Source organism: Boleophthalmus pectinirostris, unplaced genomic scaffold (assembly GCF_026225935.1).
Source record: "Boleophthalmus pectinirostris isolate CB_2022bp ecotype Guang Dong unplaced genomic scaffold, ASM2622593v1 HiC_scaffold_9, whole genome shotgun sequence".
In the NCBI taxonomy this organism is placed as follows: Eukaryota; Metazoa; Chordata; class Actinopteri; order Gobiiformes; family Gobiidae; genus Boleophthalmus; species Boleophthalmus pectinirostris.
Genome location: NW_026571541.1, coordinates 34,041,682 through 34,066,259, shown reverse-complemented (window position 1 = coordinate 34,066,259; position 24,578 = coordinate 34,041,682). Strand labels below are relative to the sequence as shown.

General features: G+C 43.7%; 1 protein-coding gene across 1 annotated transcript in view; it reads right to left on the bottom strand.

The window, feature by feature from the left end:
* LOC110174574 (seizure protein 6 homolog) overlaps window positions 1-23,957 on the bottom strand; it is a 258,856-nt gene extending 234,899 nt beyond the window's left edge. Inside the window, exons 1-3 of the mRNA XM_055166715.1 lie at window positions 23,882-23,957; window positions 23,295-23,651; window positions 17,944-18,077 (exon numbers count right to left, since the gene is read on the bottom strand). Coding sequence (XP_055022690.1) covers window positions 17,944-18,077; window positions 23,295-23,651; window positions 23,882-23,957 — 567 coding nt within the window. The remainder of the gene's footprint in view (window positions 1-17,943; window positions 18,078-23,294; window positions 23,652-23,881) is intronic.
* Between the last annotated feature and the right edge of the window lie 621 nt (window positions 23,958-24,578).

Below are 24,578 nucleotides of genomic sequence, written 5' to 3'. Positions count from 1 at the left end.
AACAACGCATCCAGACTCTTGGAGGTTTTCATCTTTTCTGCTGTGAACGGCCCAGGAGTTTCCACCAAGTCATTGTGGATATCACCCAAGTGAATATTTGTCCAGGTAGTTGGCGATTCTGACCAGAAATTTGGTTTGTTCCACCTTTTGTCGGGGTTGAAAATGGTGATTTGTCGTCCGTCGATGCTTCTGACCAATTTCTGGTCAAATGGTCTTGGGTCCTCTGCCGTTAGAGTGGATAAATAACCAGGATCAATGCCCTTTACGTGCTTTCTCGTCCGTCCGTCATGTTGAATTAGTGTTTCTTGCCGCCGACCACAATAATTCCCGGCATGCAACGCGCGCTTTTGTCAACAATGAAACTCACCTATACAGTCTGCAGTTTAAGGCAGCAAGCTTCTCTGTCCTCCTCTGTCCTTCTCTGTCCTCTTTTGTGCTCTTTGAGGCTAATTCTGTTCTTATCTTGTTCTAAAGTCCGTCACATTAGCTCTGTGAGAGTCTGATCGTGCACAGGGTCAGATGAATGAGCCTGATCTGAGATAAGACCATTACCCAGACCCACTGAGACTGTGGAGCTCCTGTAACAGAGGGACAGCTGCAGATATGGGTCAGCTCATTCATTATCGGGCAATCATTACTAATTACTTGCGTTAAAGGTGCATTACGGCACTTTTCTAGGCCTCCTTTGTCCTCCGTGTTTCTTTCTTTACTCCAGATCTTGAGCTGGTCTTGGTCAGGACTCAGGACTTCCTCAGTTTAGGATTTGACCTGTTTTGTGTGTTTGTGGTGGGAGGGAGAACGAAACTCCACACAGATGCCACCGTGCACCTTTAATGACGTCTTTTAAAGAAATAGTCAAACAGAAAATCCTCAAATGTTGTTATATTTGTGTTAAGAAACTGGTGTCCACAATTTACTGTTGATTTCGGGGCAGTGAACCAAGCCTCTGTGATTTTATGATAATTTAATGATAATTTTCCACCTTGAAAGTTTATTATACAATTAAACAGGCTGTAACTGTCTTCATCTAATTCAGAAACATTTTATTTATTGCCCAACTTGAACCGTGAGCCATCTGAGTCACTTTGGCTGCGTTCAGACTGCAGGGCTTAACGCTGAATTCAGATTTTTTTTTTGTGAAATCCGATGTTTTTGCGAGGTCGTTCACATTTCCAATTAAATGTGACTTGTATGTGACTCCAGTGTGAACATTAAACGACCCGAAAGTGTCCCACATGTGACACTGGAGACACGACGACGTCAACCGCAGCGAGCGTCTCTGTGTTTACAGAAGTTGTCCAAACATGGACGCAGCATCGAGCACCTGGAGATTTTAAAGTTCCTCTCGTACCGGAGCCAGAACATGAACAACTTACTTGTTTTAAGGAGGAGATGGAGAAGGAGAAGGACGAGGTTTTTGGTCGTGGTGTTTTGTGGGACAGCGGCAGCGACGTCCGTTGAAAGGAACGTGTGGATGTGGAGACGGAGCCAAGAGTGGTGGGATAGAGATGTGCTTTGCTTCAGTGACACGGAGTTCATTAACAATTTTTATATAACGAGAAGAACGTTTGTGTACATTTGTGGCTTGTTGATAACGTGTAGGTGGATGAATGCGCTTTGGCCGTTCAGACTGAAGTCGCATGTCAAAAAATTGGATATGTATCAGTTTCAGGAGCACATATCCAAGTGTCCTGGGTCACATTTGAAAAAATCTGATCTGTGTTGTTCAGACTGTCATTAAAAGATCAGATACAGGAACATAGGGGCCAAAAAATCAGATTTGGGTCACTTCAGGCTGCAGTCTGAACATAACCTATATGAGTCTTTGGGGTGAGAGCTGATTGGCTGAGGCTCTCCCGCACGTCAGACCTCTCAGAAGCCAAGCCAAGATGCCCAGTTGCCTTCCCACAGAGCCACTCCGCGGGATACGGACGATGCAGAGGTCGACCTCCAGCAGACACAGTTTCTCAGCCCCTGCCTAAGATCCTCCCTGGTCCGGGGAGCTCGGACTCACAAACCTACAGACTGACAGCCGCGGGGCAGGCGTCCAGAACCAAACCCCAGCCCCCGTCACACTCCTTAACCACGGATGGGGGAGCGGTGTGTGCACACAGGGCGCACACAGGGCGACCTGGTCGATTCTGCCAGTAGCTTATGTTTCTCTCAAAGATTAAGCCAGACAAGTGTAAGTCCACACGGCCGGTACAGAGAAACTGAGAATGGCTCATTAAATCAGTTCTGGTTCCTTTGATCGATCCACCGTTACATGGAGCATGTTTGGCCACGATTCGAGGTTTGCCCCATGTCTTCTTCACTCACCACAAACAGGAAATGAAATAATAGTAGTAATAATAGTCTCCCCTCCCATTTCGAACAGTTTATTTGGACCTTCTGTCTATGGTTTTGAGTTGGCCGTCACACCAGAGGGACCGCAGAGTTTGGCATTTGGTGCAGAGTCAAGTGGACCGAGACCACCTCTTTTTTGAGGTCTCAGTTCGCTTGATTAAGTGCAGATCCAAGTGCGATTGATGCTTTCACACCAACGAAAACGAAAAGAGCTTCTGGTTTGAATGAAACGTTTGGTGCACCAGCTGCTGTCAGTGTGAACGAAACCTTAATCCTTAACGTGTATTTAGGGTGACCAAGCATCCGTTTTTCCCCGAACATGTCTGTTTTTTGCGTCCTGTCCTGGGCGTCTGGGTTTTTTTTTCTTACACGATGGAAATGTCTGGGTTTTCATTACCGACATTAAACTGAGCGTCTCTCGTAGCATCTGTGACTCAGAAGGAGCGAGCAAACACAAACAGTCGGTCAGTCTGCAACACGCCGAAGCACAAATGCGCATTTAATGATGACAGTCGGAAACACGACCACATCACCCCTGTCCTGTTCTCCTCCCACCGGCTCCGTGTCCAGTTCAGAATTCATTTTTTTAAAATTTTGATGTTTGTTTTTAATGCAGTCAATGATCTTGCACCTTCCTACTTGTGTGAGATTTTGACCCCTCACCAGCCCAGCAGAGCTCTACGATCCACTGGGCAACATCTGCTGGACGTCTCCTGGTCTCCCTTGAGTTAGGGTCCATCCCCTGACCTGCCTCTGTTCAAAGCCAAACTTAAAACCTACTTATTTAGAACACTTAGTGGCCCTGTGACACTTTCTTTATTTTTGATTGATTGATTATTTATTTGGGTCACAGGTATATTTTGACATTAATTCACAGACCGTCAATATTTAACTACACAGACCGAAAAGGTGTCGGCTGAAGTTTAAGCTTATTACACCCTTTACCCTTTATTCCTTTGTCAGAGCGTCATCTTTACACCAGTTCATCTTCATAAATACAACAAGAGGAAACAAACAAATCAGAAACAGAACAACAAAGTCCTACAGCACAAACTACGTCTCATATTTCATGTATCTGTCCTTTATAAAGTGAAAGAGACTGGTGCACAATTTTAGGTTTTCTGTACAGTTGTTCCAGAGCTCTACCTCTTTAAAGGTTGTATGGAGGATTTTTTTTTTTGTTTAAAATTGTCATTGAAAGTTTAAAATACCATTACAGAGATGCAGCAGCTTTTTAATTATGATGACCGAAAAAAAAAGAATGAAAATCTATCAGTTGTGGACGTAGTGAGGACAGATAAACATCAGCCAATAGAAAACGAGGCTGCCTCATTTTCTATTGGCTGTTAGGTTGTCAATCAAACTCCCTAGTGTAACTGAGTCGTCGGCGCTCGGGGATTATGTGGTTTATGCGGCGGTTCTTAGAGGCTTTTTCATACTGTCGCTCCCTCGCATTTCGCACAAAGTTTGTTGCGACGGCGGACGAGAATCCACGACCAGTTCGCCGCAAAAGAAAGTCCGAAGGGTCTAAAAACTGACGCGTCGGTCGCTAAAATATTTCTAGGCAGGTCACTTCAACAGTAATTCTGAACATGCACTGGATGTAAACAAACGTGATTTCTGGAGTAAAGAGGCGGGAGGAGGAGATGTTTCTACGATGGTCGCTGTATTTCACTTCCCTTAAAAAATCTTCTATACAACCTTTAACACATCTACAAAATTTCATAATGTTTATTCTGATTTTCTTTTTGATAAACGTGGCCGTTCCTCTGAGCTCGTATCGGCTCTTTTGGATTTTGAACATGTTCTGTAAAGATTTTGACAGGAGATTGTTGTTTACTTTGAACGTGATTTTCAGAGTATAAAGGTCGACTAAATCATAAAATTTCATAGTTTGAAGGTTTATAAATAACACATTGGTTGATTCGTTATATGTTGATAATGTGATGCTCTTAATGCCTTTTTTTTGCAGGTAAAGACTGGATTTGTATTAGTCTTATAAGTATTGCCCCAAATCTCAATACCGTAGGTTTTGTCGGGCATTACCAGCGACTTATATATAATAAAAAGACAGTTTTTATCTAGAATATATCTGTATTTGTATATAATTGCGATCACTTTGGATAATTTATTTCCAATTTTATTTATGTGTGATTTCCAGTTTAAATGTTGATCTATAGTTAATTCCAAAAATTGAATGGTGTAATGTGCTTTGTTGACCTGTTTGTATGATGTTTATTGTTTTTTAGCTTGTTTTAATGTTTGGTCGGCTTTGGTTGCTGGAAGGTGCTATAGAACTAAAATTTGATTGATGGATTGATTGACTTGTACAAGAAATTCTCAGTTTTCGGGACAAGTGGGAGGCCATGTGCACAGGTTGCGAGGTGAGAGTAGCTCAGTGTCGAGGCCCCACCCCTCGTAAGGTGTTCGGGTTTTCACAAACGGAAATATGGTCACCCTAGTGTATTTATTTATTTGGGTCCAGTCAAGTGGTAACGGAGGGAAACAGGGGCAGATTTTTTACATTCAAATGTCTCTTATTCAGAAACTAGAGGGACTATTGAAATAAGTAAAGTATCAGAATGTAGGAAAGAGTTACACTCCAACAGGGTCAAGTTAAACCTGTGATATTCTTTCAAGTTGTTGACAAAAAATTTAAAAACTCATGTCGGTAACGGAGGGAATGAAATATGCAGCACTTTTTGGGCAATAAATCCAAACAGTGATAACTCTTGGTTCTCACTTACATATCCTTAACAAACTGGTTTGAATATTTGCTTCATATAGTTTTCTACCATATGGTACAAGATTAGGTTGAAAAACCTCTTACTTTTTGACTCATGAGATTTTTTATTAAGAAAGTTCATGGTAACGGAGGGAAAAGTAACGGAGGGAAAATTGTGCAAACAAGTAGAAGGTGCAGGATTTTACATCATTTGTCACTTTTTTCTTCTGAATACTTTAATATTACTTCAAAATGAAAGGAAACTATTTCTATAAAATATGTCAGTCCTTCCAAGCAAATTTTTATCATTTTAAATAAATGTTTTTGAAAAATCATGTACCTTCATCAACAGTTCAAAGATGGAATAACACAAGATATGATGAAATACATCCATTTATTTACATGATTTTCAGGTCTTTGAAATTTGGGAAATAATTTTTGTTCCATGTTTCATACATGGTCTGTTTAAAACATATGGAACTTTAGAACCAAAAATGGTACAGAAAAAAGGTCAACAGTTTCATAAACTAGAGTACATATGTATCTGTTCAATACATTTTTATGTCAGATGCATTAACTTGAATTTTTGGCCTTGTTGTTTACTTCTGTTTGACCTGGTCCATTTTATAATTATATATCACATTATTATTACATATCAATCTTTATATCAGTTTTTGTTTCATCAGGATAGGCCCTGTAATCACAGAGATATGAACCACAGACCAGGTCACACCATGCACTTTCAAACCTCCTCCTCACACTATTTTACCCCGTACGTGCTCCTGCTCGGGCTCCTTATCGTGACGTAACGCCGCGCATTTGCCGTAGCAGCAGATAAGAAGAGGTTCGTGTTGGTTTAAAGTGGAGTGTAAACAAAAGGAGGAGCCGACAGATAATCCATGTGAGATGAATGCACATCAGCAGCTCTGGGGACACAGCTACTTTAGTAATGAGAAGAAACAGGCCAAAAGGACGAGTGTGGGCTCCCTCTGCGCTCCCGCCGCTCCCTTCCCTTTAAATCTCCAGTCCAGTACAGCCTCTGCTCATTTATTACCCACGCGCTTAATGAATGGCCGCGAGAAAGCGTTTGTTTTTGACTACACTTGAGTTTTGTCTCAGGGAAATGGCTGTTTTAAAAGTCAGCAGGTCTGTCTAATCGACCTCCTTGTTTTTATAATTGTTTCTCTCCAGTACCTCGCATAAAGGTATTAATAATCGGCTGCCGGTGCTGGAGTTTAGTGAGGATTTAAATCACAGAGAAACTCCTTTTAGGTCTAAAACAACTCGATAAACAGCTCTGTCTCATATTTATTCAGTTACAGTTGGTTTTAAAGCTCAAAAATACCATTTGACAGAGCCTCCACCAGAAAAGTTACAAAGCTGACAAATAAAAATATAAGAAAACGTCTTTACTTTGCTGAAGTCAGATTTAAAGTATCAGAAAAATGTGTTTCTTGTGTGGAAATTGTGCTGAACTTGTGGATAGAATTCTCTCAGTGTGACGTCTTCAGTGAGGAACTCTTTAAAATAAAACTCTCTACTTAGAATATTTTTTATCAAAATATTTAATCGCGATTAGTCTCATGAATGTCACAGTTAACTTGCGATTAAGCACAAATGAATTGCACATTTTTGTCTCTTGAAGCATCATTTTAATACTCTTATCAACAGAGAAAAGTGGATAGGCTTTGTGAAAATGTTTTTTGGAATTGCAAACCAGAACAATTGTCAGTGAGAAAACTTTGTGTTCAGTGTTCCACTTGGATGAAGTGCTCTGCAACAGTGTGAGCGAAGTGCCTCTTCTGTCTTCAGAACAGTCAAAGCGACTCAAGTTTCCACTGTGGGCGAATTAATAATAATAATAATAAAAATAATGTGCTGTGACCTGAGGTAGTTCTCGTGACTGAGGGACGTCCAGTGATCTCCATTTAGACAAAACCGTTTCTCTGCCCTGTGCCGCTGTACTAAAGGTGAATCACACTAGGACTTTTGCTCAAGCGCGATTGTTGTGAATCCGTGTGTCATTCGTTCATTCGTTTTTCAATATAAAACCAAAAATAAGAAAACGAAAAAACAACAGTTTTCTTCATTATTTGTCTCCAAAACCAAAATGAAAAAACAGATAATGATTCGTTTTTTCCGTTTTCGATTTTGTGTTTAAATGAAGACTGGAAAAAAACAGATAACGGCCGTTTACGTGACTTCCGTGACTGCGATGTCGGACTGAACCAGGACTGATCCAGGTCCAGGACTAGACTGGAACCAGACTGGAACCAGACCAGGACTGAGACCAGGACTAGACCGAGATTGAGACCAGACCAGACCGAGACCAGACTGGGACCAGACCGGGACCAGACAGCGACCAGACCGAGACTGAGACCAGAGCGGGACCAGATCGAAACCAGGTTGGGACCAGACCAGGACCAGACCAGAGGCTCAGAGCCCACAGCAGGGCCGGAGCTCGAAGCTGAGGCTCGGAGTCAAAGCTCGGAGTCCAGTTCTGATCTCAGTCCCAATCTGGTCCCTGTCTGGTCTCGGTCTGGTCCCGCTCTGGTCTCAGTCTCGGTCTGGTCCCGCTCTGGTCCCGGACCTGGATCAGTCCCGGTTCAGTCCGACATCGCAGTCACGGAAGTCACGTAAACGGGAAACGGCCGTTATCCGATTTTTTCCATTTTTCATTTAAACACAAAACCAAAAACTGAAAAAACAAATCGTTATCCGCTTTTTCATTTTGGTTTTGGAGACAAATAATGAAGAAAACTGTTGCTTTTTCATTTTCTTATTTTTGGTTTTGTATTGAAAAACGAATGAACGAATGATACACGAATTCACAAAGAACGTTAATCTTGAGATTTAAAAAAAAAAGTTTCGCGTTAACTCGTTACTAACACGATATTTTCGCCAGCAATCGTAATTTTCAACATATTTTCCAACTTTTCTTCACAAACTGCTTCTTGATTGGTGTAAAACTATTATTTATATTGAAAACAGGTTAAGTCCAAATTAGAGAATCACCAAAACTCGTCATGGGCACTTTAAGATCCACCTCTACATTTACCTCCCTCTTCCTCCTCCTCCTTCACCTCCACGGCGACAGGGAGCAGCCTCAGCCCATCAACACAATGATTTAGTCTTGTTTTTACCCAGAATGCCTTGGGAAGGTCGCCCCGTAATGGCCGCTGTATATTTTATGAGCCACAGGAGTTAATCTTGTGATGGAGAGTTTCAGGTGGAGACAAGGGCGACCGGGCCAGGCTTAAATCACTGAGAAATCCTGCGCCCCGAAAGGTCAGTGAAGGCACCACGCACACACACACACGCACACACACACACGGACGCACACACACACACACACGGAGCAGAGATGGTGCGTTCAAATGCGCCGGTCATTCCTGAGATGACATTTAAATGGTTGCAATTTGGTTTGCTCAGTCACTGTGTGTTTTCGATGAATCCAGGTGCAAAGGTTCAGTGACTCTGCAATATTTTCAACAACAAAATATATCTCTCTTTTTTTCCCCCCCTTCGGTCTTTAAAGCAGCAATGCGGAACTTTTTCGATTGCTTTTTCTCGTATGTTATTAAAGGTGAGTCGCGGAGGGTCCGTCGAACGCTTTTCTCCGTGGAGATGTTGTCGTTTTGTCTGGAATGTTTCGCAGTGTGGTGTTAAAAGTTTCTGTCTTCGTGGAGACCGAACCAGACCAAGTGACAGGCCAGATCTGTGGAGAGGCGACCCCGCTCACAGTCAGAATGTGTTTTTCTTGGTATTTTTGAGCCATAAAACCACCTGTAATTGAATAAATGTAAAGTAGAGCTGTTTAATGTCACCCTGTGGGACATTCTAAGCAGATCAGCGACATATCCATAGAAACAAGCAGGTGATAGACCCCACCCAGAAAGTTACATAGTGCACCTTTAAGCGGACCATCTCCAGGTCTTGAGAAAGTCCTGGTCAGTACAACTTTAGCTGGAGGATTTGTGAATGTTTTGGGTTGATGTGGGAAACCAGTAGCTTGATTCATCATCCGGTTTCACTTCGTAGAAACCGTCTGACCTCGCAGCATTAGGATTTGTTTGCCCAACAGTAGGCGGGTACTTTTTTATATTTAACCAATCGCTGCTGTTTGGTCGTGATGTATGTAATGCGCCAAATCCCGTGGGAAGAAGGGCAATAACGTCTTTCCTCTTGATAAAATTCACCAAACATTCTTTTTGTTCCGGCTTTAAATCCTCGATCTCAGGAATCGTACATCCATCTCGACCGCTTTGTTTACTGTTGCGCTGTACCACCCAGACAGGCGCTTGAGTTTGACGTCATGGCTTCAAAGCTCTGCCCTGATTGGCCGGTGTGCGGTCAACAACTTCCGGGTTCTCGCAAACCGTCTACTGTATTGGCGAGGAGAAAATTCGGTTTGTCGACTGGACAAAAGTTAGTTTGGTTGAAGACGTTTCGCAGCTCATCCAAGCTGCTTCTTCAATTCTAGAACCAGAAGAAACAGCTTGGATGAGCTGCGAAATGTGTTCAACCAAACTAACTTTTGTCCAGTCGACAAACTGAATTTTCTCCTCGCCATGGATTCTACCTGGACGACTGAGGGATTCTTCACACGTCTACTGTATTCTGATTCCTGACCTAGTCGCTGGAGAGAAATGAAATTGAGCGGAGGCACTAGGTGGCGCCGGCCTGACTAGAGGAAACCCCTGCAGACACAGGAAGAACATGCAAACTCCACACAGAAAGACCTGAGGAGCCTGGGAGTCAAACCTGGAACCTTTTTGTCAGTCATCTCCTGTCACCGTGTTTGGCAGTAGCTCAGTTGGTAGAGCGTTTGTTCACTGATCCAAAGGTTGGTGGTTTGAATCCTACTTTTAGAGATAAAAAACATCATGGATTGAGCAGTCTGAGCACTCACACATTGTGTCATTGTTTCCTTGGGCAAGACACTCAACCCAAGGACAGTGTACTCAAGGACACTGTGTACAACGGTGTATGAATGGGTGAGTGGTTCCTTTATGTAAAGTGCTTTGAGAGCCTCCAAGGTGGAAAAAATCTGTGTATAAAAATGTGACCGTTACCATTCACCAAGGCAGTAAACTAATATTAATGTAGATTCAATTAATAATGGTCGTCAAAGTTAATGAGAAGCTTATTAAATCAAATCTGAACACTAAAGATGAGCTATACTTTAGAATGAGTCAGGTGAAGGTTAATTGACTTCAAAAACTCAGAGGAGCACGTCTGCATTGCCACTTAATGACTTCATATGGTGGGACAAAGTGTTTTTGAGAGTTGAACATGGAGTCTGACTTCGCACAATCACAATCACTACATCTGAATTGGGACTAAACTTTGACTAAGGCGACGTTTATATGATGACGGTCTGAACGGAAGACGCAAAAGTGGCGTCGCGTCTTCACTTTTTATTCCGCGTTTCGACAAGAGTTTTCAGGAGGAAATCTATGTGCACATGGTGACGCAAAAGTGTGTGGAATTTGATTAAGTATGCATGCCAGGGGGCTCGGTGGCGATGTATGTGACGTAAACACAAACGCGACGTGAGCAGATCTGACCAGAGTTTTGCGTCTTGGGCAGTGTAGACGGAAACACTATTCTACTTTTCCACTCTGGAGGGTGGTTCCAGATTTTTTGCGTTTTTAACCCCCCAAAACGCCGTCACCGTCTAAACGAAAGGCACTTCCGATAAAATATTTTGTAATTTTTACCCACAAGCGTTCTCGTGTAAACAGGCCCTCAACCTGGAACCAGCGGGGGGGCACCACATGACACAAACTTTATTTATTTTTTGTAAATTTGTATGATTGCATGTTTGTTATTCACTTGAAAATGTCAAATGGCCATACATAACTCATCATCAACACAAATTTCATAACAACAACAATAATAATAATGATAATACTGAACAAATCAAGATTACATGACCATTCAATCCCCCTTTCCTCAATCTGTGAGTTGAGTCAGTCCACAAGTCTGTGCACATGTATCATGTACTGCAGGGGTCACTAGACTTTTTTCTCTGCCGGCCACATTTTGGCTCCTGACTGTGATGAGGGGCCGGGGTTGTGTCGGCCGTATTTATAGAAAAGATTTGTTTGACCCTGACGACACAGATTATATTCTTTTGAAAAAACACCGCACTTTCTTTACATATCTGAACTGAACAAAAAATAAATAAATTGTTCACACTTCTTTGAAAACTCGGTACTCTCAGTCAACACTCGCCATTTTGGAGTTTTTACCTTCACTACAGAACTCTGCGCGTGCGTTGACTTGTCACTGTTTGATCTCGAGTTTGTCACGTTATGAAAACTCGGTGGCAAATATAAATTGGTCATTTAAGTATTCAAATAAAAATATAAATGTTTCATATAAATATAATTTTGTAATAGAAAAAAATCAACAAAATTCAAGATGCAGATTAGCATTATTTGCCAAAAAGTAATAATTGGCTTAATACAACTCTGCCTGGAACTAGGGATGGGCATGATTAATCGCTTAATCGATAATTGATCATTAAGAATTTCATCGATTACGTTAATTTTACAACAAACGACAAACCGAATGTAGGTTGCTGTGTGTATCGTGACCAAACAGGTGTGTACATGTGTCTCTGCATCAGAAGGAGCGAGACACAAACAGTGGGTCAGTCTGCAACGTACCGAAGCACAAATGTGTATTTAACGATGATTTGTACAAGAAATTCCACGCTTTCCGTTGCGTTCGGGACAAGTGTGAGTCCATGTGCACAGTGTATAAAGCAGCACATATGTTTCGGTGTCCAGTGGGAAAAAGTTTTACCAGGTGAGAGTCGCGCAATGTCGATGACGAGTCCCCACCTCCCTCCCCCCGTACGGTGTCCTGGTTTTAACAAAAGCAAATCTGGTCACACTGACCTGTATTCACCTGAGTCATGTCTTTTAATCCGCCAGAAGTTGAACCACATCAGCGACACAAGAGCTGTAGTTTTATCTTCGCTGAGTTTATGCAAATTAGTGATGCGGTTTTAAGTTTTGTTTCTGTGAGAGTTGCGCAAAACTGAATTAAACACATTATAATGTCAAACGGGCTGATGTGGCTCTAGAGTCCTTACTGTTTATATGTCGTAAAGTTGAATTTATTTATGCAGATTAGTAGTGCAGATAGTAATAATAATGATGATCATTTTAATATAAAAACGTTAATGATTAATCGATAATCGATCGTTAATTCTTCCGACGATCGATTAAGAAAAAAAAGCGATCCAAACCAATCTCTGTTCAAACCAAACCAGAACACACTGTAAACTCTAAAAACACAGCGTTATTCAGTGAGGAAATGACTCAAAACACAACTCCAGACATGACCGTGTTGACTTAGTGAGTTTAGCAGAATATACAGTCTCAGACGTTTACTTGAAAGTGCACTTTTCTTCAAATCCAAACATTTCTATACGTCCTGACACACACATTGATCGGTTCCTTCCCTCCGTCGGAGCAGATGAGGCTCAGTGTGATCCGGCCTGACGCTGATGCTGTGATCAGAGCCGCTTCACTTTCACTCGACGCCCAAAGGCAACTCCCTCACGAAGCATCAGAGAAACGGACAAAGATCAGAGCAGAAGGCCAATCCGCACGCTAATGCTAATGCTAATACTAACGCTATATATATATATATACTTACACTATCTATGCTCATGCAAATAATATGTATATGTATGTTAAAGCTGTGATCAGAGCTATTCTCAGTTCTACCCCAAAGGAAACCCCTTCAAAACACACTATGTAAATGCTAACGTTATATATGCTAACACTGTATATATGCTAATGCTAATGATACGTATGTTCATGCAGTGATCAGAGCGATTCTCAGTCTTATGTCACGTTCTCTTGTGTGACTCGGGGAAAAACCGACCTCCACTTCGAGAAAGTGCAACGGAACGGACAACTGAATCGAGTCGCGTTGGATTTACGTCACAGCTAAAATGTTAGCGCAAACATTAAATGGGGAGAATTGTTTTTTCGTTATTTTTAAGTGTGAAGTTGTGTCTGTGTAGAGAAAATGTCTTCTAAAAATTTCGTAGTGACTTTTAGACTTTCTTGGATGTAACAATAGCCGAAATATCGTGATATCGTATCAAAAGAGTCTCACAATAATATCGTGGGCTTGTCACAATATATTGAACCGCAAGATCCTTTGCTTTAATTTAGGGGTGTCAAACTCATTTTGGTCCGGGGGCCGTATCCAACCTACTTTGATCCCAAAGGGGCCGGATCAGAAAACTCATGGCATATAAACCCCAAAAATAACAATAAGTTCAAATATTTGTGCAGAGAAACACAAATTGATGAAGTCTTTTTTTTACAAAATATTATAATTTTATGAACAACCTGAAACTTTAAGAAAAATGTAATTTCAACACAAAGTTTTAACATGAACTTGTGTGTAAATAGGAATAAGTCCATTTTTCTTGGAAAATCCTGCACTCGGCTCCACTTTTCTCATGTTGGACATTTTTCTGATGAGGGTGTCACGGTCAACAGTCAAAACGATCGTCCTTTAAGAGCGTTTGGAAAGAGACAAGTCTTCATTTGTGCTGCTCTGGTGGGAGGGGCCACGTACAGAGACGCTGGGGATGATGCTGTGATAAACACCACAGAAAATTAACAATATTTTAATAGAAAATATAATTAAAATATTTTAGAAGAAAATCAGCCGAGGGCCACATTAAAAGTCTTGGAGGGCCAGATATGTTTGACACCTGTGCTTTAATTCATGGTTTTATAGTAGCAACAGCTTATAAACATTGTGAACTACATATCCCATGATTCATTTCAGCGCAGACAACATCAAGAAATGTGTTTTAACTTAAATTATTGAGATTAAGACGGTAATAATTCACATTAAAATCTTGTCAAGGTATTTTAAAAGCATAAAAAAGTCCTATCTATAATTATATAAGCCTCGCAATAAATATCGTACCATGAGATTTGAATATCGTTACTTCCTTATTTGACAGTAAGTTCTTTTTTCTGAACATGTAATAGAGCTTTTTCACAACGGCCGGAAGTGCCATGATGTAGGGCACACGTAACTCCTGGTTAATGCTTTTCTCGGGGAAAAATATCTGTGTAAATGTGTGTCGTATTCTCCACCAGCTGCATAAATCTGCCCCATCACCAAATCTACAACCAACAAGGTCCACAAAGGATAAACATTCTAACATGAAGAATTTAACCACAACTATCAAGATAAAAAACAAGGAAATGTAAAGGTGAACAACGACGAAAACGACGAGTGAACTACTGAACAAAACTAACGTTATGGTCATAAATAAAACATAAGTAACTTGTTCACTCAGACTGATTCTACAATTTAAATAAAAAAATGATTTCATGATGTGGATAATGGCATAGACAGATTAAATGATCACAGATTACATGTCTAACATTTAAACTGCACAAATCTCTCTATCTATGGTTAAGTTTACACTGAAACGAATCACCATATCGGAAACTATTTGCATCCAGACACGTCATTTCTGTGTCCGTAAGTCTTCCCTATCCACACAGCTTTGAGCACATTTGTTTACGTTTTACAGAAACTAAACTTAAAACCACATGGCTCATTTGCATAAACTAAGTGCTCAAAAAAACAGCTCACTATTGTGCGCTGATGTGGTTCATCTTCTGTCGGACTAAAGGGTCGTTCACACCAAAGCGTCAAAGCGTCCAGTTTCAATGTAAAGTCTATGTGGACGCGCGACTAGAGCGTCCTGCGTTTTTGCGGCGCATCTTCAGCGTCAGCGCGGCGCGAATCTGGCGTCGACGCTGCGCGTCTTGAGCGTTTTGGCGTCAGCGGCCAAGACGTGCGTCCAAAGCGTCAGCGTCAAGAAGTTGAAAATGCTGAACTTTTTGCGTCAGACGCACCGCGTCAACCAATCAGGGACGAGTATCCAGAGACGCAGCGACGTTATTATCAGGAAGCAAGACCCGAGAACCAGAACGAGAACCACAAACATGAGCGGAGAATAAATATATACACCACAATCACCGAGCCGATCGCGAGGACTACACCAGGACCAGACCAGGACTACACCAGGACCAGACCAGGACTAAACAAGGACTAGACCGGGACTAAACAAGGACTAGACCGGGAGTAGACCGAGACCGAGACTAAACAAGGACTAGACCCTGAATAGACCGAGATTAAACCACGACTAGACCGGGACTAGACCGTGATTAGACCAGGACTAGACCGGGACTGATCCAGTGTCATTAGTGGAGTATAAATATATATACGCCCCAGTCGTCGACCCGATCTCCTCCGCTGATGTTTTATGTCATAAAAACACTAAAGTCTCTCAGTCTGGTCTGACATTGTTTCGGGAAAAGACCGGGACCGGGCTCTTGTTTCCAGGGCAACGGACGCGCGTCAAGTATTTTTGTCCCGTTCGTCCACAGCGTCAAAGACGCGCGTCGGGGGCGTCTAAACTCAAATGCAAAGGCGTCCAAATAGAGGCGTCAAGGCGTTTTTTGACGCTTTGGTGTGAACGGCCTTTAAGGACACGACTCAGTGGAATATGAGTGTTCTCTCTGTGACAGAGGGAGGTTCTGCTGATGGTGAGTTTGTGTTTCTATCGCGTTGGAGATGGTTCATATTAAACTTTTCAGAGATTATATGTCATATATTCTAGCCTCTTAGCGTTTTGGCAGTGAATTACGGCGCACAGACCTACATCAGAGTATCAGTGTTTTCAGGAGTCCACACGGTGCCGGATCAGATCTGTACTCAGATGAATTCGTGGGAGCTGGAGGCACCAGATCGTTCCGTCTCTGGAGCTGTTTTCCATCGGATTAGTGTGAACGAACACTGCATCCACAATGAAAACAACTCGAATACATACTAGTGTGAACGGGACCTATGTTAATATCGACATCATGAAATTGATTTTTAATTTAAATTCTATTATTAGTCTGAGTGAACAAGTTACTTATGTTTAATTCATGACCATAACATTAGTTTTGTTCAGTAGTTCTCCTTGTTTTTCTTTTTAGAACTTTAAGAAGCAATCATGTCATGGTAAAACTAACAAGTTGCATGCTAACAGCGCCCTTCCTGATTAAGGGATGAAATACTATCTTATGGAGATGAATGTTCCACAGTATGGCATTAAACCTTTCTACCTTCATGAAAACCAAACTCTCTGTCAGAATACCTGTTTCTCTAAGTATTTTTGAGCCATAAAACTTGAATAAACGTAAAGTAGAGCCGTTTAATGTCACACTGCGGAACATTCCAGGCAGAGCAAATGACATACCGTATCCATAGAAACAAGCAGGTGACAGAGACCCAACCAAAAAGTTACACAGTGCACCTTTAAAACAAATTTCTTTTTACAACTTTCAGAAGCGAGTGTTATTTGTTTCTTTGTTTCTTTGTTTTTTGTCACTGTAAAACTAACAAGTTGCATGCTAACAGCGCACTTCCTGATTGAGGGATGACAAAGTACTTTCTCGTGGAGATGTTAATGCTTCGGAATGTTCCACAGTATGGCATTAAACCTCTCTACCTTCATGAAAACCAAACTCTCAGTCAGAATACCTGTTTCTCTAAGTATTTTTGAGCCATAAAACTTGAATAAACGTAAAGTAGAGCCGTTTAATGTCACACTGCGGAACATTCCAGGCAGAGCAAAGGACATACCGTATCCATAGAAACAAGCAGGTGACCGAGACCCAACCAAAAAGTTACACAGTGCACCTTTAAAACTAATTTCTTTTTACAACTTTCAGAAGCGAGTGTTATGTGTTTCTTTGTTTCTTTGTTTTTTGTCACTGTAAAACTAACAAGTTGCATGCTAACAGCGCACTTCCTGATTGAGGGATGACAAAGTACTTTCTCGTGGAGATGTTAATGCTTCGGAATGTTCCACAGTATGGCATTAAACCTCTCTACCTTCATGAAAACCAAACTCTCTGTCAGAATACCTGTTTCTCTAAGTATTTTTGAGCCATAAAACTTGAATAAACGTAAAGTAGAGCCGTTTAATGTCACACTGCGGAACATTCCAGGCAGAGCAAATGACATACCGTATCCATAGAAACAAGCAGGTGACGGAGACCCAACCAAAAAGTTACACAGTGCACCTTTAAAACAAATTTCTTTTTACAACTTTCAGAAGCGAGAGTGTTATTTGTTTCTTTGTTTTTTGTCACTGTAAAACTAACAAGTTGCATGCTAACAGCGCACTTCCTGATTGAGGGATGACAAAGTACTTTCTCGTGGAGATGTTAATGCTTCGGAATGTTCCACAGTATGGCATTAAACCTTTCTACCTTCATGAAAACCAAACTCTCAGTCAGAATACCTGTTTCTCTATTAACTATTTTTGAGCCATAAAACTTGAATAAACGTAAAGTAGAGCCGTTTAATGCCACACTGCGGAACATTCCAGGCAGAGCAAAGGACATACCGTATCCATAGAAACAAGCAGGTGACCGAGACCCAACCAAAAAGTTACACAGTGCACCTTTAAAACAAATTTCTTTTTACAACTTTCAGAAGCGAGTGTTATGTGTTTCTTTGTTTCTTTGTTTTTTGTCACTGTAAAACTAACAAGTTGCATGCTAACAGCGCACTTCCTGACATACCGTATCCATACCGTATCCATAGAAACAAGCAGGTGACCGAGACCCAACCAAAACGTTACACAGTGCAGCTTTAGGACAAAATGACGAGTCTCACTGCGGCAATTAAGAATTTTTTGGGGCAATATCTCAATGTAAAGTGAACGGGAGCCAGAGTCGATGGACCCCGAAGCGCCCCCATGCTCACGTTTACGTTTCGGAAGCGTAAACCGGAGCCGGCGTTCGTACCTGCACCTCCACGCCGTAGCCCGTGTAAACCGTGATGACGTAGGAGCAGTCCGCAGTGGAGAGGAAGGAGGAGCCGGACTCGGGAGGAGCCTGGATGAAGCCCTCGGGTCCGGTCAGGTTCAACTGGCACGAAACTGAAACACAAACACAGACAAAGAACAACCTGAAACACAGAGAACAGACAAACTCCACACACAAAGATGAAAATTACAGCCTTTTTTTTTTGTATTTTTCCATTTTTGTGGTTACTAGGAGGCGACATGAACCCATTTTGTATCATTCTTTCTTTGTTGTTGTTTTTTGTCAATGTTTTTCACTTCATAATCACTTTCTCTCTCTCTTTTCCCCTCCTTTTCTCTTCTCTTTCTCCCTCCCACGCTCTTCTCTCTCTCCCTTTCTCCCTCTCTCTTTCTCTCTATTCTCTCCCTCGCTCCTCCATGCATCTCTCTCTCTCCGTCTCTTTCCCCTTCTTCTTTCGACGCTCCTATTATCCTTCCTCTCACCATCTCTTCTCCCTCTCTCTTTCTCTCTGCGTCTTCCACTCCTCCCTTTCTCTCTCTCTTTTCTCTCTCTGCCTCTTCCTCTCCTCCCTCTCTCTCTCTTTTCTCTCTCTGCCTCTTCCACTCCTCCCTCTCTCTTTCTCTCTGCATCTTCCACTCCTCCTCTCCTCTCTCTCTCTTTCTCTCTCTCTGCTCTTCCACTCCTCCCTTTCTCTTTCTCTCTCTCTTGCCTCTTTCCACTCTCCCTCTCTCCTCTCTCTCTCTGCCTCTTCCACTCCTCCCTCTCTCTCTCTTTTCTCTCTCTGCTTCTTCCACTCCTCCCTCTCTCTTTCTCTCTCTCTCTCTGCCTCTTCCACTCCTCCCTTCTCTTTCTCTCTCTCTCTCTTCCCACTCCTCCCTTTTCTCTTTCTCTCTCTCTGCTTCTTCCACTCTCCCTCTCTCTCTTCTCTCTCTCTCCTCTCCCTCTCCCTCTCTCTCTTCTCTCTCTCTGCCTCTTCCACTCCTCTCCTCTCTCTCTCTTCTCTCTCTGCTCTTCCACTCCTCCCTCTCTCTCTCTTTCTCTCTCTCTGCCTCTTCCACTCCTCCCTTCTCTCTTCTCTCTCTCTCTGCCTCTTCCACTCCTCCCTTTCTCTCTCTCTCTCTCTCTGCCTCTTCCACTCCTCCCTCTCTCTCTCTCTCTCTCTGCCTCTTCCACTCCTCCCTCTCTCTCTCTTTCTCTCTCTGCTTCTTCCACTCCTCCCTCTCTCTTCTCTCTCTCTGCCTCTTCCACTCCTCCCTCTCTCTCTTTCTCTCTCTCTGCCTCTTCCACTCCTCCCTTCTCTCTTTCTCTCTCTCTGCTTCTTCCACTCCTCCCCTCTCTCTCTTTCTTCTCTCTCTGCCTCTTCCACTCCTCCCTCTCTCTTTCTCTCTCTCTCTGCCTCTTCCACTCCTCCCTCTCTCTCTCTCTTTCTCTCTGCGTCTTCCACTCCTCCCTCTCTCTCTCTTTTCTCTCTCTGCCTCTTCCACTCCTCCCTCTCTCTCTCTCTTTCTCTCTGCCTCTTCCACTCCTCCCTCTCTCTTTTCTCTCTCTCTGCCTCTTCCACTCCTCCCTCTCTCTTTCTCTCTCTCTCTGCTTCTTCCACTCCTCCCTCTCTCTCTCTTTTCTCTCTCTCTGCCTCTTCCACTCCTCCCTCTCTCTTCTCTCTCTCTGCCTCTTCCACTCCTCCCTCTCTCTCTCTTTTCTCTCTCTGCTCTCTCCACTCCTCCCTCTCTCTCTCTTTCTCTCTGCTCTTCCACTCCTCCCTCTCTCTCTCTTTCTCTCTCTCTGCCTCTTCCACTCCTCCCTCTCTCTTTCTCTCTCTCTGCCTCTTCCACTCCTCCCTCTCTCTTTCTCTCTCTCTCTCTTGCCTCTTCCACTCCTCCCTCTCTCTCTCTTTTCTCTCTCTGCCTCTTCCACTCCTCCCTTCTCTCTTTCTCTCTCTCTGCCTCTTCCACTCCTCCCTCTCTCTCTTCTCTCTCTCTGCCTCTTCCACTCCTCCCTCTCTCTTTCTCTCTCTCTCTGCCTCTTCCACTCCTCCCTCTCTCTCTTTCTCTCTCTCTGCCTCTTCCACTCCTCCCTCTCTCTTTCTCTCTGCCTCTTTCCTCTTCTCCCTCTCTCCTCCCTCTCTCTTTCCCCTGTTACTGTCTCTCTCTCCCTCTCTCCTCCGTCTCTTTTCCTCTCCTCCCTCTCCGGCTCTCTCTCTCTCGCTGTCCTCCCTCTCTTTTCCTCACTGACACCTCTCCCGCTCTTCTCCCTCTCTCCTCTGTCTCTTCCTTTCTTCCCTCTTTCCTAGGTCTCTTTTCCTCTCCTCCCTCTCAGACTCTCTCTCTCCTCTCTTTCCCCTGTTACTGTGTCTCTCTCTCTCTTATTCTCCTCTCCTCTCTTTTCCTCTGTTACTGTCTCTCTCTCTCTCTCCTCCTCTCCTCTCTTTTCGCCGTTCCTCTCTCTCTCCACTCCCTCTCTTTTCCTCTCGTCTTTTTCCCCCATTGCCATCTCTCCCTCTCTCCTCTCTCTCTCCTCCTCGCTCTCTCTTTTCCTCCATCTCTTTCCCCTGTTGCTGTGTCTTTCTCTCTCCTCCTCCTTCTCTTTTCCTCTCCACTCTTTTCCCTGTTGCCGTCGCTCTCTCTCTCTTTTTTCCTCCCTCTCTCCTCCTCTCTTTTCCTCACCTCTTTCCTCTGTTGCCCTGTCTCTCTCTCTCTCTCTCTCCATCCCTCTCCTCTTTTCCTCTCGTCTTTCCCCTGTTGCTGTCTCTCTCCCTCTCTCCTCCCTCCCTCTCTCTTTTCCCCTCTCTCTTTTCCTCTCCTCTCTGTCTTTTCCCCCTGTTGCCCTGTCTCTCTCTCCTCCCTCCCTCCCTCTCATCCCTCTCTCCTCCATCTCTCTGTCTTTTCCTCTCCTTGTCTTTTCCCCCTGTTGCCCTGTGTCTCTCTCTCCTCCCTCTTTCTCTCATCCCTCTCTCTTTTCCCCTCTCTCTTTTCCTCTCCTCTCGTCTTTTCCCCTGTTGCCCTGTCTCTCTCTCTCCTCCCTCCCTCTCTCCATCCCTCTCTCTCTTTTCCTCTCCTCTCGTCTTTCCCCCTGTTGCCGTCTCTCTCTCTCCTCCCTCCCTCTCTCCATCCCTCTCTCTTTTCCTCTCCTCTCGTCTTTTCCCCCTGTTGCCGTGGTCGCAGCTCTTGATTAAGGCGCAGCGATGCAGAGATGTTGTTTTTGATTTATTGGAGCCCCTCGGCGTCCGGATCGTGAGAAACGCAAATACACGGCATATTAACGGAGGAGTGAAGGAGCGAGGGAGGAGAGGGACGGAGGAGATGAGAGAGAAACTTATAAGAGGGAGAATGAAAGAGAGAAGAGAGAGAGAGGATGATGAAAGAAAGAGAAAAGAGGCAGATGCAAATAGACGTCATGTTAGAGGAGAGGAGAAGGAGAGAGATGGAGAAAGAGAGGATGAAAGAGAGAGAGAGAGAGAGAGAGAGAGAGAGCTCTTTGCCCTCTGCAGGTGGTGGAGAGGTGGAGGGTTCCTGCCTCGTGTGGAGGAGTTCAAGTGTGTCGGGGTTTTGTTCAGACTGAGAGGAGGATGGAGCGTGAGATTGACAGGTGGACAGTCGCTGTATCAGACCGTTGAGGTGAAGAAGGAGCTGAGACGAAAAGGCAAAGCTCCCGATTTACCGTCAGTCTGCGTTCCTCCCCTCACCTGTGGTCCTGGTTTAGTCCTGGTTTAGTCCTGGTTTAGTCCTGGTTTAGATCTCTGGTCCTACCTCACCATGAGTTAGTCTGTGGATTGGCTGGGAGTTCACTTATGGCTACGTTCAGACTGCAGGGCTTGACGCTCAATTCCGATTTTTTTGTGAAATCCGATGTTTTTTCGAGGTCGTTCACATTTCCAATTAAATGTGACTTGTATGTGACTCCAGTAAACGGCCCGAAAGTGTCCCACATGTGACACTGGAGACACGACGACGTCAACCGCAGCGAGCGTCTCTGTGTTTACGGAAGTTGTCCAAACATGGACGCAGCATCGAGCACCTGGAGATTTTAAAGTTCCTCTCGTACCGGAGCCAGAACATGAACAACTTACTTGTTTTAAGGAGGAGATTGAGAAGGAGAAGGACGAGGTTTTTGGTCGTGGTGTTTTGTGGGACAGCGGCAGCGACGTCCGTTGAAAGGAACGTGTGGATGTGGAGACGGAGCCAAGAGTGGTGAGTGGTGATGTGCTTCACTTCAGTGACACAGAGTTCATTAACAATTTTCACCTACTTCAGTGCAGAATAGTGACGTTTGTGTCTTGTTGATAACGTGTAGGTGGATGAATGCACTTTGGCCGTTCAGACTGAAGTCACATGTTAAAGATCAGATATGTATCAGTTTCAGGAGCACATATCCAAGTGTCCTGGGTCACATTTGAAAAAACAGGATCTGTGTTGGTTCAGACTGACATTAAAAGATCAGATACAGGAACATAGAGACCAAAAAATCGGATTTGGGTCACTTCAGGCTGCAGTCTGAACGCAGCTTTATAGAGTTTTCAGGCCGACAGAGAACCGCACCGGTGCCAGTTCCCGCACCTAATCTCGAACCGACTGACGTGTTCAAGCTGAAAATCTGATCATTCAGGAACCGAAAAGTAAAACTTGTTTTTGCCAAGCGAACCGTGATGACAAAGTAGACGTCAGTAGTAGGTAGCAGTATGGTATCCCGCCGTATCAAAAAGTAGCAAAGGTATCAGTTTCATTACCGTCATTAAAAAAATCTGCAGCGCGTAAGGACCTAATATAAAACTGATATTGTCTATAATGTTTCTTTAACTGTGTGGAGAGACGACGTTTTATTAGTTTTGTTTCGTTGTCACATGACGATCATAAGGGAGACCAAGACAAGACGGCAAGTCCAGCCACAAGCGAGTTGGTCCCCAAAAAAAAACATACTAGTGCTTCTACATTTGGCAGCATTTTGGCTTCAGGCACACATTTGTTTATGTTTTACAGAAACAAAACTTAAAACCAAGTGGCTCATTTGTATAAATTATAAAGCATTGATAAAAACAGCTCGTTCAAATGATAAGAAGATTGTGCAGTGGTCAAAGGAGGAGACCAAACATTTGAATATCCATGTTCAAACTGTGAGGTTCCATCTTTGGATTGGGCGTCGCTGTTTCCTTACAGGCCAAAAAATCAGATTTGGGTCACTTCAGGCTGCAGTCTGAACGCAGCCTAAGACTCTTCACACCAAAGAAAAGATTTGGTAGCACCTGTAGGAGCTCACGTACCACAGTTTGAGAAACACTGTTGTGGACCAGTCCTGGACACTTTGCAGATTTCACTTCCATCGTGTGCGTGTCTCACCTGGGCTCTGCATAGTAGTAATAACCGTAGTCGTGGTGATGGTTGTAGTCGTGGTTTCCTCATCTCCGATCGGTTTAAAGTCCGGTCTCTCTTCTCTCTCTCCGTTCGTAGATAAACCGTCTCCGTTGTGGTTCGGCGTCGCGCTGCTGCCCTCCGGTGGCGCCGTGGGGGCCTCGCTGTGGGTGTACGGTCGGGCCGGAGCGCGGCGGAGCTGAGGCGGGCCGCCGTGGAGCGTGTGCCGATTCGGGAGGTTCAGGGGCGGGATCGTGGTCACCTCTGCGCCTCGTCTGATCGGCTCCCGCGTCGGGGGGTACAGACTGGCCCCGCCCTCCTGTGGGACGTCCTCAGAGGTGGACACTGCAAAAAGAGACAGAGAAATGTTTTTTTTAATCCAAGTTTGGAATAAAGAAACTTCCGCACATCGCATCAGGTTTGTGAAGTTGCAGAGTATTGTTTTCAATCACGCTTTTGTATATTTGTGGAAAATTGTGGGAGAATGAGTGTCACAAATCCATTAAACGAACACCTACTGTGCTTGTTTTTACTCTATACTTATAATCTAAGAGAAGGGTCCCCAACCCCCGGACCAGGGACCAGTACCAGGCCGTGGATCGTTTGGTATCGGGCCGTGAAAGTGTGAATTTCCCCTCCCATACGCCGCATGGACCGTCGCTCCTAAACCAGGACTAAACTAAAACTAAAACTAGGACTAAACAAGGTATAAATGAGGTCGAAACCAGGTCTAAACCAAGACTAAACCAGGTCAAAACCAGGTCTAAACCAGAACTAAAACTAGGACTAAACCAGGTCTAAACCAGGTCTAAGACAGGTCTAAAATTAGGACTAAACCAAGACTAAACCAGGTCTAAACCAGAACGAAAACTAGGACTAAACCAGGTCTAAACCAGTTTTAAACCAGGACTTAACCAGGTCGAAACTGGGACTAAACCAGGAGTAAACCAGGTCTAAAACAGAACTAAAACTAGGACTAAACTAGGACTAAACCAAGACTGAACTAGGAGTGCAGGGATTGAGCCAATCACCTCCGCTGATGTTTTTATGTCATAAATACTGGTCCACCGTTCTGGGAAAAGTCCGGGAAACGGCACTTGTTTCCAGGGCGACGAAGCATCTAGTATTTTTCTGATTTTGATTCACCTGCCCCGCCCGTACATAATCACTACTCGCCTGTAAAACTCCAGAACGTTAAAACCCGCCCGTTTCAGCAACTGTTTGCGCATCGATCCAGGACTTTCAGATGGCGGTGTCATTGAAAAAAAAAAA